This window comes from Syngnathoides biaculeatus, chromosome 2, assembly GCF_019802595.1.
Source record: "Syngnathoides biaculeatus isolate LvHL_M chromosome 2, ASM1980259v1, whole genome shotgun sequence".
Lineage (NCBI taxonomy): Eukaryota > Metazoa > Chordata > Actinopteri > Syngnathiformes > Syngnathidae > Syngnathoides > Syngnathoides biaculeatus.
Window position 1 is genome coordinate 39,987,613 of NC_084641.1, and position 14,106 is coordinate 40,001,718.

Here is a 14,106-nt window from a genome sequence, read left to right on the forward strand (position 1 = left end):
CAAGGGTTATGGGTTCGCATCCCACTGGGACCTCCACTCCCTGAGAAGGTTGCGTCAGGAAGGGCATCCGGCGTAAAAATGATGCCAAACATGTATATGCATTCATCTGAGATGACACGCTGTGGCGATCCTGAAAGGGACAAGCCGAAAGAAACACACAAACCCATTGTTGAAAAACCCCCCTTATTTTGAAGTGAGCAAAACAGAAAAGGTTGTCTAAAACTAGTAGAAGTGCAGTCTTCCCTAGCTACAATGCGGTTCACTTTAAGTGTCCTCACTATTACATGAATTTTCGTGTCTATTTTTTACAGCGTAGCAGGCTTCTTCTTTTTTTTACAGTGTATGAAAACGCATTGTGTTCTGTATCCTGATTTGCTAAGGGAAACCCCAAATTCTGCTCTGTATCCCGATAGGCTAGAGCAGTGATTTCCAAACAGTGTGCCAGGGTACATTAGTGTGCCGTGAGCGCTCTTCAGGTGTGCATTGGGAAGTTATCCAATTTTAAGATTGTACGGAGGTGCCGATTCCCCGTCCTCTTTTTTTTCAAGCATAGTTAATTAATACGAGTTTGTGTAAAACCAGGGCACATGCATTTAAATATTGATATTTGTATTGAATACTAGCCGAAAAGATCGATGGATTCTAGCAAAGGTGGACGTGTAGCCATATACGCTTCCGCGTTCATGAGCCGTCAGCCCGTCATCTTTTTTTTTTCAATCATAGTTAATGAATGCGAGTTTGTGTAAAACCAGGGGTTATTTATTTAAAGTTAACGTGTAGCTAAATATATTTCCACGTTCACGAGACATCAACCCGTCACTATGTCGGATTTATTCCAATGAAGTACAGTGAAGAATGTAAGTATTTTAACACTCTGCTATATTACAAGTTCTCCCACTTAGAAATTATGGAGGGGTCGGAAATTTTCATCGTAAGTGCAAGTGTGAGAGAGATAATCTAAAAAAAGGAAAATCTAGAAATAACAATGTATGATTTTTTTAGCCATTTATTTGTCTGATACAACTGATTGTATGGGGTGGACAGATTGTCTTCATGTAGCTAACAACCTCACACAGGTGCATCTGATTCAGGATAATACATGAACTGGAGGTAGACTTTTAAAGGCGGACTTTAAGGGTTATAATTCTAGCTGATAGACAGGTGTTCAAATACTTACTTGCAGCTGTATTACACAAATCGTGCAAAAATCATACGTTGTCATTTCTGGATCTTCTTTTTATGTTATCTCTCTCAGAGTGGACAAGCACCGACAATGAAAATGTCAGACACCTCCATGATTTCTAAGTGGGAGAACTTGCAATATAGTAGGGTGTTCAAATACTTATTGTCTTCACTGTATTTGTATGCGTCCAGACTTTTATACGGTTTCAGACTTTTCTGTGTAAATCTCAACGACTTACTCAGCAGATACATGTGTATATCCAGTTGTCCAAGACAAGTGGAGACGGATTAACAGTCCAATTTCTTATCGGCGAAAACATCGACTTCTGCATTAAATATGGGTCATGTATGCCAAGTGTCTTGAAAGAGAAATTCTGGAAGGAACTAGATGAAGTAGTTCTGAGCATCCCAGACAGCGAGAGAGTTGTGATTGGTGCAGATTGTAATGGACATATTGGTAAAGGAAACAGGGGCGATGAAGAAGTGATGGGTAAGTACGGCATCCAGGAAAGGAACTTTGAAGGCCAGATGGTGGTGGACTTTGCAAAAAGGATGGAGATGGCTGTAGTGAACACTTATTTCCAAAAGAGGGAGGAACATATAGTGACCTACAAGAGCGGCGGTAGAACCACGCAGGTAGATTATATTTTGTGCAGACGATGTAATCTGAAGGAGGTTACTGACTGTAAAGTAGTGGTAGGGGAGAGTGTAGCTCGACAGCATAGGATGGTAGTATGTAGGATGACTCTGGTGGTGGGTAGGAAGATTAAGAAGACAAAGGTAGAGCAGAGAACCATGTGGTGGAAGCTGAGAAAGGAAGAATGTTGTGCGGCCTTCCGGAAAGAGGTGAGACAGGCTCTCGATGGACAACCGAAGCTCCTGGAAGACTGGACGACGACAGCCAAGATGATCAGAGAGACAGGCAGGAGAGTACTTGGTGTGTCATCTGGTAGGAAAGGGGAGAAGGAGACTTGGTGGTGGAACCCCATAATACAGGGAGTCATACAAGGAAAGAGATTAGCGAAGAAGAAGTGGGATACTGAGAGGACTGAGGAGAGGCGAAAGGAGTACATCGAGATGCGACGTAGGGCAAAGGTAGAGGTGGCAAAGGCTAAACAAGAGGCATATGAAGACATGGACACCAGGTTGGACACGAAAGAAGGAGAAAAGGATCTCTACAGGATGGCCAGACAGAGGGATAGAGATGGGAAGGATGTGCAGCAGGTTAGGCTGATTAAGGATAGAGATGGAAATGTGTTGACTGGTGCCGGTAGTGTGCTAAATAGATGGAAAGAATACTTTGAGAAGTTGATGAATGAAGAAAATGAGAGAGAAGGAAGAGTTGAAGAGGCAAGAGTGAAGGACCAGGAAGTGGCAATGATTACTAAGGGGGAAGTCAGAAAGGCATTACAAAGGATGAAAAATGGGAAGGCAGTTGGTCCTGATGACATACCGGTAGAGGTATGGAAGCAATTTGGAGAGATGGCTGTGGAGTTTTTGACCAACTTATTCAACAGAATACTAGCGGGCGAAAAGATGCCTGAAGAATGGAGGAAAAGTGTTCTAGTTCCCATTTTTAAGAACAAAGGGGATGTTCAGAGCTGTGGGAACTATAGAGGAATAAAGTTGATGAGCCACACAATGAAGTTATGGGAAAGAGTAGTGGAGGCTAGACTCAGGTCAGAAGTAAGTATCTGCGAGCAACAGAATGGTTTCATGCCTAGAAAGAGTACCACAGATGCATTATTTGCCTTGAGGATGCTCGTGGAAAAGTACAGAGAAGGTCAGAAGGAGCTACATAGTGTCTTTGTGGATCTAGAGAAAGCCTATGACAGAGTACCAAGAGAGGAACTGTGGTACTGCATGCGTAAGTCTGGTGTGGCAGAGAAGTATGTTAAAATAGTACAGGACATGTATGATGGCAGCAGAACAATGGTGAGGTGTGCCTTAGGTGTGACAGAGGAATTTAAGGTGGAGGTGGGACTGCATCAGGGATCAGCTCTGAGCCCCTTCCTGTTTGCAGTGGTAATGGATAGGCTGACAGATGAGGTTAGACTGGAATCCCCTTGGACCATGATGTTCGCAGATGATATTGTCATATGCAGTGAAAGCAGGGAGCATGCAGAGGAACAATTGGAAAGATGGAGACATGCACTGGAAAGGAGAGGAATGAAGATTAGCCAAAGTAAAACAGAATATATGTGCGTGAATGAGAAAAGTAGAGGGGGAAGAGTGAGGCTACAGGGAGAAGAGATAGCGAGGGTGGACGACTTCAAATACTTGGGGTCAACAATACAGAGCAATGGAGAGTGTGGTCAGGAAGTGAAGAAACGGGTCCAAGCAGGTTGGAACAGCTGGCGAAAGGTGTCTGGTGTGTTATGTGACAGAAGAGTGTCTGCTAGGATGAAGGGCAAAGTTTACAAAACAGTGGTGAGGCCGGCCATGATGTACGGATTAGAGACGGTGGCACTGAAGAAACAACAGGAAGCAGAACTGGAGGTGGCAGAAATGAAGATGTTGAGGTTCTCGCTCGGAGTGACCAGGTTGGATAGGATTAGAAATGAGCTCATTCGAGGGACAGCCAAAGCTGGATGTTTTGGAGACAAGATTCGAGAGAGCAGACTTCGATGGTTTGGACATGTTCAGAGGCGAGAGAGTGAGTATATTGGTAGAAGGATGCTGAGGATGGAGCTCCCAGGCAAAAGAGCGAGAGGAAGACCAAAGAGAAGGTTTATGGATGTGGTGAGGGAAGACATGAGGGCAGTTGGGGTTAGAGAGGAAGATGCAGGAGATAGGCTAAGATGGCAAAAGATGACACGCTGTGGCGACCCCTAACGGGACAAGCCGAAAGGAAAAGAAGAAGATGTATGCCAAGTGTCTCTCATTTTTCCACATACCTTCGTTCATTATCACCTTCTAAATGTTTAACGGGATCGGACAAAACTCTGGACGTCGTGCTATAAGACATTTTCATGTCGTCTCCAACCGACTTAGCACTGAACAATGCTTTGTTAGACCGGTAATATAGCGACGTAACCAAAAGTCGTGTGATTTTATAACGTAGGCGCATGAGCTCTATTGGATACTCCATTGTTGTGCATGAGTGATGTGACGTGTAGTGCTCCCCTTCGTCAGAGCGTTCCTGTGCCACTATAGTCTTGTTACGTCTTGTTCACGTTTCCAAGTTTTGCCTCATTATCATTGAACCTTATTTCACGTTTTTGGACCTTGCGTTTTACGTTGTGTTTTTTGTGCCTCTACCTTCTCTGGCTGCATACCAGTGTATGATCTCAGTTCTGAATAAAACCACTCTCAACATGCCCTTGCCTCGGAGTCTTGCAGTTGGTTCCAGTCCCTTGCCTCGTGCCTTTGACAGAACGAACTAACCAGAAAAGGACCCAGCAGGTAAAACGCAGCATTGGTAGTCTAGTCGGCAGGCTGCCTCGCAGTGCTTTCAGGACCTGGACTTGTATGACCACCTGTCAGATTCTGACTCAGAGACTTATTATGGTTTTTCCCTCCCGATGTTCAGTCTCAGTCAATTTGTTTCGCCTCCCCCGTTTCCAGCCCCCGAGTGCCTAAGCGTGTGCCCGTCCTCCAATCATTTCTGGGGCACCTGTTTGGGCCTCTGCGTGGCGGGCAGAGGAGGCGGCCATGTAGAGTGGTGCTTTATGCCTCCTGCTACACTCCAACTGAGCCACAGTCGACTTCCACCCACGCCTTGCTGGTGACTGATCCACAGCCGAGGCTCGCCCATGCCTTAGTGGGGACCGAGCCACAGCCAACTCTCTCTCCTGTCTGGACAGGGACCCATCCACGGCCGCCTGTCTCAGGAGTGACCCCTCCTTGGTTGCCTGTCTCGGCGGCGACCCATCCACGGCCACCTCTTGCTCCTGTCTGGACGGCAAGCCATCCATGGCCGCCTGTCTTGGCGGCGACCCATTCACGGCCACCTGTCTCGGTGGGGGCCCATCCGCGGCCGCCTCTCGCTCTTGCCTGGGCGGCGACCCCTTCACGGCCGCCTGCCACTCCTGCCTTGGCAGCAACCCATCCACGGCCACTTGTCTTGGCGGAGACCCATCAACGGCCGTCTCATGCTCCTGTCTGGACGGCAAGCCATCCATGGCCGCCTGTCTTGGCGGCGACCCATTCACGGCCACCTGTCTCGGTAGGGACCCATCCATGGCTGCCTCTCGCTCTTGCCTGGGCGGCAACCCATTCACGGCCGCCTGCCACTCCTGTCTTTGGCGGCGACCCATCCACGGCCACCTCTCACTCCTGTCTGGGTGGCGACCCATCCTTGTCCTCCTCTTGCCCACGTCTCGGCAGCAACCAGTCCACGGTCGCCTTATGACCACGCCCCAGTGGTGACCGATCCACGGCCGCTTCATTACCATGCCCCGGCGGCGACTGATCCTCAGCTTCCTCCCGCTCCTGCTTCCTGCAGCAACCGATCCATGGCCGTCTCACGACCATGCCCCGGCAGCGACCGATCCACGCCTGCCTCACGACCATGCTTTGGCAGTGTCCGATCCACGGCCGCCTCATGACTACGCCCCAGCGGCAACCGATCCACGGCTGCCTGACGTCCATGTCTCGGCAGTGACTGATCTTCGGCCACTTTCTTCTCCTGCTTCGGCGCCCCTGTGGCAGTTTCGGCAGCTGCCGGCTCTCAACAACACGTGGTGGGGGGGTTGTCCTCAGCAGTCACACACTCCTGTCTGGTTCCTGCTGTGGCTTTGGGATCCCCCTCAAGGATGTTCGCTTGAGTTGCCCCCTGGGTTACCCTGGTGCTTGGCGTCCTGGCCGACCTCCCAAACTGCTCAGCCATGTTCCTCACTTTGGCTGGCCTGGACAGACAGACTGGGGTGAGGGTGGTGTGCCCTCCTCCGGGCCCCTTTCCGCCCTCCCCTGGTTGCGTCTGGGATCTGCGCCTTGAGAGGGGGCCCAGTCAGGGCATGGCCAAACCACTGCACCACTCTCACTCTCAACATCATGCCTTTGCCCCAGAGTCCTGCAGTTGGGCCCAGTCCCTTGCCTTGTGCGTATGACATATCGTGGGCGTATCACTCGTAAAAAGACACCTGAATCAAGACGATTCAGGTTAAAAAAAAGACGCTACAGCAAAGCCACGCCAGCTGGCCAGAGGAACCGTAAAATATGCCCTAGTCACTATTAATAATTTCTTGTGTGTCCAACCTCATTGATTGATCATTAAAATTAAATTTGTTTTCTAAAAACTATAATATTTTTTAGAGTTATAGGAAAACACTTAAACCTAGTTCTGGATAAAGCAGAAGAAAAAGGATGGCGGGACATTTATCTATTTATTTCTCAACTATATGTTTTGGTTTCAAACAGGTTTTTATCTTTGGTTTGATTCGAAAGTAAAATCGTGTACTGTTCTTTTTTTTAAAACCTATGAAGATTTTAACATTGAGTGTTTAAACGATGAAGTGTGTTGTTAGGAGTTCTAGCAGTGTTACAGGACTTGAAAGATGCTCTGGCCTCTTTGTGGTTTTGTTTTGGAAAAAAATTTCCTGTTTCACCCCACAGCCTCTTTCATTGAGTACAGAGTCTATGGCTGTAGCAGAAAACATGGCTAACCTAATTGATGGCTTCTGTCAGTTGGAGTGCTCCACTCAGGGCTCCGTTATAAGCAGGCCAAGCGAAGGTACACATTTTATGCAGTGGCCTAAAATAGAAAATGAATTTAAAATGATTGCATGCAATGCATTTAATCAAAACGTTAAGATTTGTTCTTACAGTGAGACTGAAGCTGCCTGACATTCCTAAACAGTGAGTTTGCCTCAAAATATACTTGGAAATTTGAACATCAATTCATTTTCATTTCTGATTATCCTCAATAGGGTCGCTGGTGTGCTAGCACCTATACCAGCTATCTTTGGCCGAGGGCCAGGGTACACCCTGAACTGCTCAGCCAATCGCAGGGAACATATGTATAAACAATCACTTGCAGTTTCATTCACACTTACAGGCAATTTAGAGTTTTATGTTAACCTACCCTGCATGTTTTTGGGATGGAGGGGCGAACTGAAGTATCCAGAGAAAACCCACACAGGCACGGGGAGAGCATGCAAACTCCACACCGGCACAACCAGGATTTCAAACTCAGTCATCAGAATTGTGAGGCAGAAGTGCTAAACCGTCTTCCTATCGATCTGAGTTCACGTTGATGAGCACTAAACACCATACGAATGAAAATGCACACCTGGGCTGTGTCACTCACGTCAGTGGATTCATCCAACTGCAGGGTGGGGAAGGTTGGGGGGCTTCAATGGATGACAAAAATGGAAATAGCCAACAACAGAAGGATCAACGATCCAGGAACACTCATCATGACCATAACCCTTCTGGTGGACCAGGTATTGCAACCCTGCCCCTCCTCCTGGAATTGAATACTAAGAGTGCATGCAAGCAGACCATTGATCACCAGTGGAGGAGGCGGAGGCACTGCTAGAGGACTCAAAGAATCAGAATCACCTTTATTGGCCAAGTATGTAAAAACACACAGAGAATTGTTCTCCGGCAGTTGTTGCTACCCTGGTACGACATACAGAACAAGAACAATAGAGCAACAACCACAAAGAACAAGAGACATTTCTATTTATAGGAACTATTCCTTGTAAAAGTCATGCAAGATGTATAATCTTTATTTAAAACATGTAAGAGACGTGTGTCAACATCCCACATTGTGTAAAATTTGTACAGTCCCTTTACCCGTTCGCGGTTCCCATTATAGTGCAATTACAATTGTGGAAAGGGAGCAGTTTAAAGTGATGAAACGTGCGATAGTCTACAAACCCTAACCCTCTTGAGCAACACTACATGGAACACTGGGTGAGTGTAGGGCAACTTGAGCCTCATGGCAGTTGTGTTAACCACTGAGTCAATAAAAAAAATGGACCGATGAAGATGCCAGCTTCTTCAACCCCTCACCCAATTGCAGACCCCTTGGAGACAGCCATACCTCCTGCCAGGATGATATGATGGAGACAGCATCCAATGACAGTCAACAATAAGTCAATTACATGTTTCATTATGGTCCAGCGCTTCTCTCACTCTCACTGCCACACTCAATGTGGCCACCAAAGTTCAACCTGGATCGAAGGGACAGGCATTACAGGACAGTCCAAGTTCAAACTCCAGTTTACAGTCCCAAGAGAGGGACTCCTCCATGGCCGTGCAGACAAGCCAGTGGTGGGCATCTTCCATCTAAAGGATCTGAGACGAATGTGAGGATGGGTCCTACTAGCTACTAGCTAGCAGATCCTAATTTGCCCCCTTAGTCTCTCTGGTGGTTTAGGAGTGATACCATGATGAAAGGCTGGATGTGGCCCTAAATGGCTTGCGGAAAGTCTTCCAGATTTGAGATACAAATTGAGGACTCAGATTAGAAACCTGGTTAATGGGAATGCCATGAATGCAGTTCTGAAGACCAGGATTCAAATCCCAGCCCTGCTTGTGTGGAGTTTGCATGTTCTCCCAGTGCTTATGAGGGTTTTCTCCGGCCACTCTGGTTTCTGCTCACATCTCCAAAACATGCATTCAATGAAGATTCTAAATTACCCGTAGGTGTGAATGGTTGTTTGTATATGTGCCCTACGATTGGCTAGCAACCAGTTCAGGGTGTATCCCGCCACTTGCCCAGGGATAAGTGGGCATTATTCCCGTGACCCTTGTGAGAAGCTGCTCAGCAAATGGATGGATTGGTGGATGGATGAATTATTTAAATTCATTATTGAACTTTTGTTTGTTTGTTTTTTAGGCAAAATAATTTCAATAATAAGTAACTTTAATTTCTTTGTGTGAAAAATAGATTGGCAGCTTTTGTAGTTGACATTTTTGACATCCCAGCCTAAAATATGCTATTTAATATCTTCTAGTAATGATTCTACTGGACCCACCAGAGGTTTGACTTTCACAAATTAATTTCAATGCTCACATACACTGGGACAATTTTCTAATTTGGCTCTTCTGTTTTCAGTTTCAGATATTTATGCTGAGATTCCTGAAAGCACAATGGACCCGTGTGGTGAGTCAGGTTTCACCAAACCCTAATAATACATAAAAATAATACTGCAGTGCTTCTATATTCAAAATTGCTTTCTTATGTCCAGAAAAACATAAGATCTCCCGAGATGACATAATTGTGGGTCAGATCCTGGGTGAGGGTTTTTTTGGAGAGGTTCATGATGGTGTGTATAAAGGCCAGGTAAGCAATGTTCCTCAAATGACACAATAGCATGACTACAAAGCCTGCATTGTGCGATCACTTTGGGGTTTGATGGTTTTTTTTGTGTGTATAAAGACAGGTGAGACGATCCAGGTGGCCATCAAAACCTGTAAGGACTGTTCAGCAGGCGTGAAGGAAAAGTTTCTTAGTGAAGCTTGTCAGTTTGTTCACGTTCACAGCAAACATCTCTGCATGCTCTGCCTGGAATTATTCATATCCATTAAAATTTTGATTGAATTGCAGGCTTGATGAAAAATCTGGACCACCCCCACATTGTACGCCTGATTGGAGTCATTGCTGCTGATCCAGTCTGGATTGTCATGGAACTCTATGAACATGGAGAGGTGCGCCAGCATGTTAAGAAAATGATGTTCCCTCACAGTTAATGCTGAAAGATAACAACAAATCATTGTTTTATCATAGCATAATGGTAATTTCCACATATCATGAAAATACTCTACATATTTAGTCTTCTTGCATTTTATCATCTTTCACAAAAAAAAGTCCAACATATGAAACCAAATCCAAATAGTTTTCTTTTTCTTTTCTCCAAACTCGCCAATTGGCCATGCTATTGGACAATGATACAAAAAATAGAGACCTTAGCGGGCCTGTTGGTGAAGGGAACAATGAGGATGTGATGGGCAGGTTTGATGTTAAGGAAAGTAAGTCTTCAGGGGAGATGGTGGTGGACTTTGCAAAGAGGAAAACAATGACTGTAGTGTGCACTGATTTCAAGAGAGGAACACATCGTGAGATAAGTAACGGAGGCTGTTTTATGCAGGTAGACTCTATTGTTGTTGTGATAGCCAGCGTGACAGTGTTGCTGCGTCGACGTAGACAATCACGCGAAAGAGTCATAGCCGTAGGAAAGCAGGCCCCTCGCTCGGTCGCCGCCATAGATCTTCTGCCGTGAGCATAGTAGGGCGCGCGGGCAGTTGAACAGGTGCTGCGTCTCGTGTGGTCCGGTGCCACAGTCCGGGCAGACGTCGGCAACTGTGTCGTCGAGGCAGTGTTTGTAGCTGTTCAGCAGGCGACAGAAGCCCAAGCGCAGTTGGGCGAGGATGGAACATGCTTCCTGAGGCAGAGACCGTTCATCGTCGTGACTTGGAGGTGGGCATGTCCAATCTGTCGGCGATTTGGGCGGAGATGGTATGGAGCGCAGTTGTTGTGCTGTGCTGCTTTTTGAAGCCATGTTGCGAAGGGGCCGATGGGAGATGTTGTACAACCGTCGTGTGCAAGAGGCTTTCGAGCAGTTTGGCCACCGGAGAGAGCAAGGTGATGGGTCAAAATTATTTGCCCTCACCCGGTGGCTTGCCAGGTTTCGGCAGAGGGATTACTGTGCCGACTTTCCAGATGGAAGGAACAATGGATGACCGAAGCGAGAGGCTGAACAGTTTGGCCAAGTAGCTGTGACAGGCCGGTCCTGTGTTTTTGAGCATGACAGCACACACGCCGTCGGGCCCCAGGGCTTTGCTGGCCTTTACGCCACGGATGGCCACGGCGATGTTGGCCGGGAGGAATGTTGGTGCATCGTCGGTATACTATATTCGATGATGATGATGCAACTTGAGGAAACGGTAATGTGGGGGCAGGAGAGCATTACACTGTCAGCATTAGATGCCAGTGTGTAAAATGACATCCTTGAGAAAAAGGAAGCACAACAGAACTTTAAGGAACTTTAACAAATGCTAAAAAGGTTGTTGAAGGGTCGGGGAAGAAGTTGTGGAACAGTGAGAGAACTGAAGAGGACACAGGAGGTGACGAGGGTGGTTGCAAAAGAACCAAGTATATGAGGTATATGAAGTGTTGAACACAAAAGAAGGAGAAAAGGAGTTCTAGAAATTAGCCTGGAAGGATATGCAACAGGTTAGGGTGAGTAATTTCACTTATAGAGATAGACTGATAAGGGGAGGAATGGGTGTTGAGTCAATGGAAGGAGTAATTTCAGGTGTTGATGAGTGAGGAAAATAAAGGAGAAAGGAGGAAAGAGGTGAAAACTGCGAAAGAGGAGGTTAAGGAGATTGGAAATTAGGAAGTGAGGAAAGCTCTGCGGAGGTTAACGAGTGGAAAGGCACTTGAGAATGTATGGAAGTGGCTAATATTTCTTTGGTAGTGTTAGGCAAAACATACCTTTATTTGAATTTTGCTTTTCACATCTTGCTGACAATAAATTATGTAACCCAGAGACAATACTCTGAAAAAGCTTGAAGGGCGAGTTCTTATACTATAGTAACAGTGTTGCTACAGTTACCTTGAAAAAGTTACGAAGTTACTTCACTGACTAGTCGAGCTAAAAAGTAACTTTGTGTCAGGTTCACCAATCAGACATTCATTAAACAGGACAAAAAAGGAAGCAAAGACACCAGTTCAAGTCTCGCGAGGATAGAGGAGAGGAACTGTCTCGTACAATTCACTGCACTCTCTGATTATCTTCTCCTCAGCACCTCTATTTATTTAGTTTTAAGATGCCCCTTATTTACATAAATGCTACAAAAAGGAGACGACAAGCAAAACAGTTTGAAACAAGGTGTACATGTTTGTTCATGTGCGTGTGCATGTGTGGAAGATTGCTGAATACATGTGTGGTCATCATTTCTTTAACAGGCAGCAGTTCTAACAGTTCTGATGATTAGATGTTTTTGTTCTTGCTATCTCCTACGAGGAGGCTGCCACGTTATGTAGAGCAGAGCAAAGCATTTCTTTATTGGAAGCAGATGTATGATAATTATGATCACAATTATTCCTACATTTCCCCCCTGTTTATCCTACATTTGCGACCACATTTTCTAGAGCAGAGCAAAGCATTCTTCATTGCAGGCAGAGCAGTAACTGAACTGGAGCAGAGCAAAGCATTTCTTCATTGCAGTCAGAAGCAGTCACTTAATACTATTTATAATTATTTCTAAATTATCCTCCTGTTTAGACTACATTTGCTGAAATCCTTAAATCATATAATAGATCACCCTTTCGGCTTACACTCAGAGGAAAATATAGCACTAATTACTTGTAATCTTCTGGATCAGAGAACAGGTCTGGAAGAGAATTCATAACATCATCATCGTGGTCAACAATATCATTGTCATTTCTCTGTTGTGCCAATAGAGGATATATTTCTGCCAATTTTGAACTTGTCGGGACAATAGCAGTGGTTGTAAGTTGGTTAAGTGATGCCTTTATGCAGGGGATACAACAACATCCACACAATGCAAGAATAGCTGCAATCAGCTATAGAAACTAGGACAGAGGACACCAAATTTTTCGATTTGCCATACTTTTTTTTTTTTCCCCCACCACTCAGACCTGGCTGATGTGTTTACGCCAGAGTGCTCCTTCATCTTGTTGTTCAGGGTGCGGAGGCCTTGAATGGCCCTTGTGCGCAACCCATCAGGTGCTGTGATATTTGGAATAAACAACACTGGTCACCGAACATTGAGCAGTCGCCACCCTTCTCGGCCAGGAGCATGTCGACCGCTATGCGGTTCTGGAACGTCATGAGTGAGGTTGCAGCTGGTTGTTCCCTTATGGCAATAAAGCCTGCTTCCGTATAATTACCTAGTTTCTCTACATTGTAATGTATGTAGTTGATTCTGTCAAAGTTTTTATTCAGAGTTATCCATAACAAGATGGATTCCCATCCTGCAGCAATCTCATTAACCAACTTATACTCATCTGGTATGCAGTTGGGATGTCATTTGCATCATTGTATGTCAGATCTCCATCTTTCCAAGAGGACCTTCGCCTTTGGGAGAACCCAAAGGGAAGTCCAAAGATGGATGCAGCCAATTGTATATCCTCTGCTTTGGATGGAAACACAGTCACAGATAAGAGCAGTGATACCAGTGTACATGTTCCTGCTGCATTTATCAGTGTGTCATACAAATTTTGACCAACACACCACCACAACAAATCGCTGCATGGGAGCAGTGGGGCAGTTTCCAGAGGATATCATGAGACCATGTTTTGTTGAGACTTCCCACCTTAAAATCTGTCCCTGTAAAGTTAACACAGGAGAAATTAGCCAATCCAACATTAGTAGAAAATATCAGTTTATCATTTACTGCCTTAGTTGTTGGATGAACACTTTTCCATTTCTGACAAGTGGTGTTAGGAGTTGTTTTAGTCATTATCTCTACATTGTGTTGGGATTTCTGTTGCAATGACACGCATTAGTGGCCCAGGGCCCATGCATGTGATGTAACTATAGTTTACCTTGTTAGCTGCATTCTACATTAATAACAACCAGTTTTGTTTCCTATTTGTAAAAATCATAATCATAATAATGAAAAAATGTTCCTCAGGCTTTTTCGGTTAAAATACTCCCTCCATAGTATACGTACTCTTTTGTATGTTTTGTTGAGACTTCCCACCTTAAAATCTGTCCCTGTAAAGTTAACACAGGAGAAATTAGCCAATCCAACATTAGTAGAAAATATCAGTTTGTCATTTACTGCCTTAGTTGTTGGATGAACACTTTTCCATTTCTGACAAGTGGTGTTAGGAGTTGTTTTAGTCATTATCTCTACATTGTGTTGGGATTTCTGTTGCAATGACACGCATTAGTGGCCCAGGGCCCATGCATGTGATGTAACTATAGTTTACCTTGTTAGCTGCATTCTACATTAATAACAACCAGTTTTGTTTCCTATTTGTAAAAATGATAATCA

General features: G+C 45.3%; 1 protein-coding gene across 2 annotated transcripts in view; it reads left to right on the forward strand.

Annotated features, from left to right (window-relative positions):
* LOC133492446 (protein-tyrosine kinase 2-beta-like) overlaps nucleotides 1-14,106 on the forward strand; it is an 89,465-nt gene that overhangs the window by 41,475 nt on the left and 33,884 nt on the right. For both annotated transcript variants that reach the window (XM_061804645.1, XM_061804636.1), the window contains 7 exons: nucleotides 6,739-6,856; nucleotides 6,951-6,981; nucleotides 9,090-9,115; nucleotides 9,191-9,238; nucleotides 9,324-9,418; nucleotides 9,515-9,596; nucleotides 9,683-9,783. In XM_061804645.1, coding sequence (XP_061660629.1) covers nucleotides 6,739-6,856; nucleotides 6,951-6,981; nucleotides 9,090-9,115; nucleotides 9,191-9,238; nucleotides 9,324-9,418; nucleotides 9,515-9,596; nucleotides 9,683-9,783 — 501 coding nt within the window. The remainder of the gene's footprint in view (nucleotides 1-6,738; nucleotides 6,857-6,950; nucleotides 6,982-9,089; nucleotides 9,116-9,190; nucleotides 9,239-9,323; nucleotides 9,419-9,514; nucleotides 9,597-9,682; nucleotides 9,784-14,106) is intronic.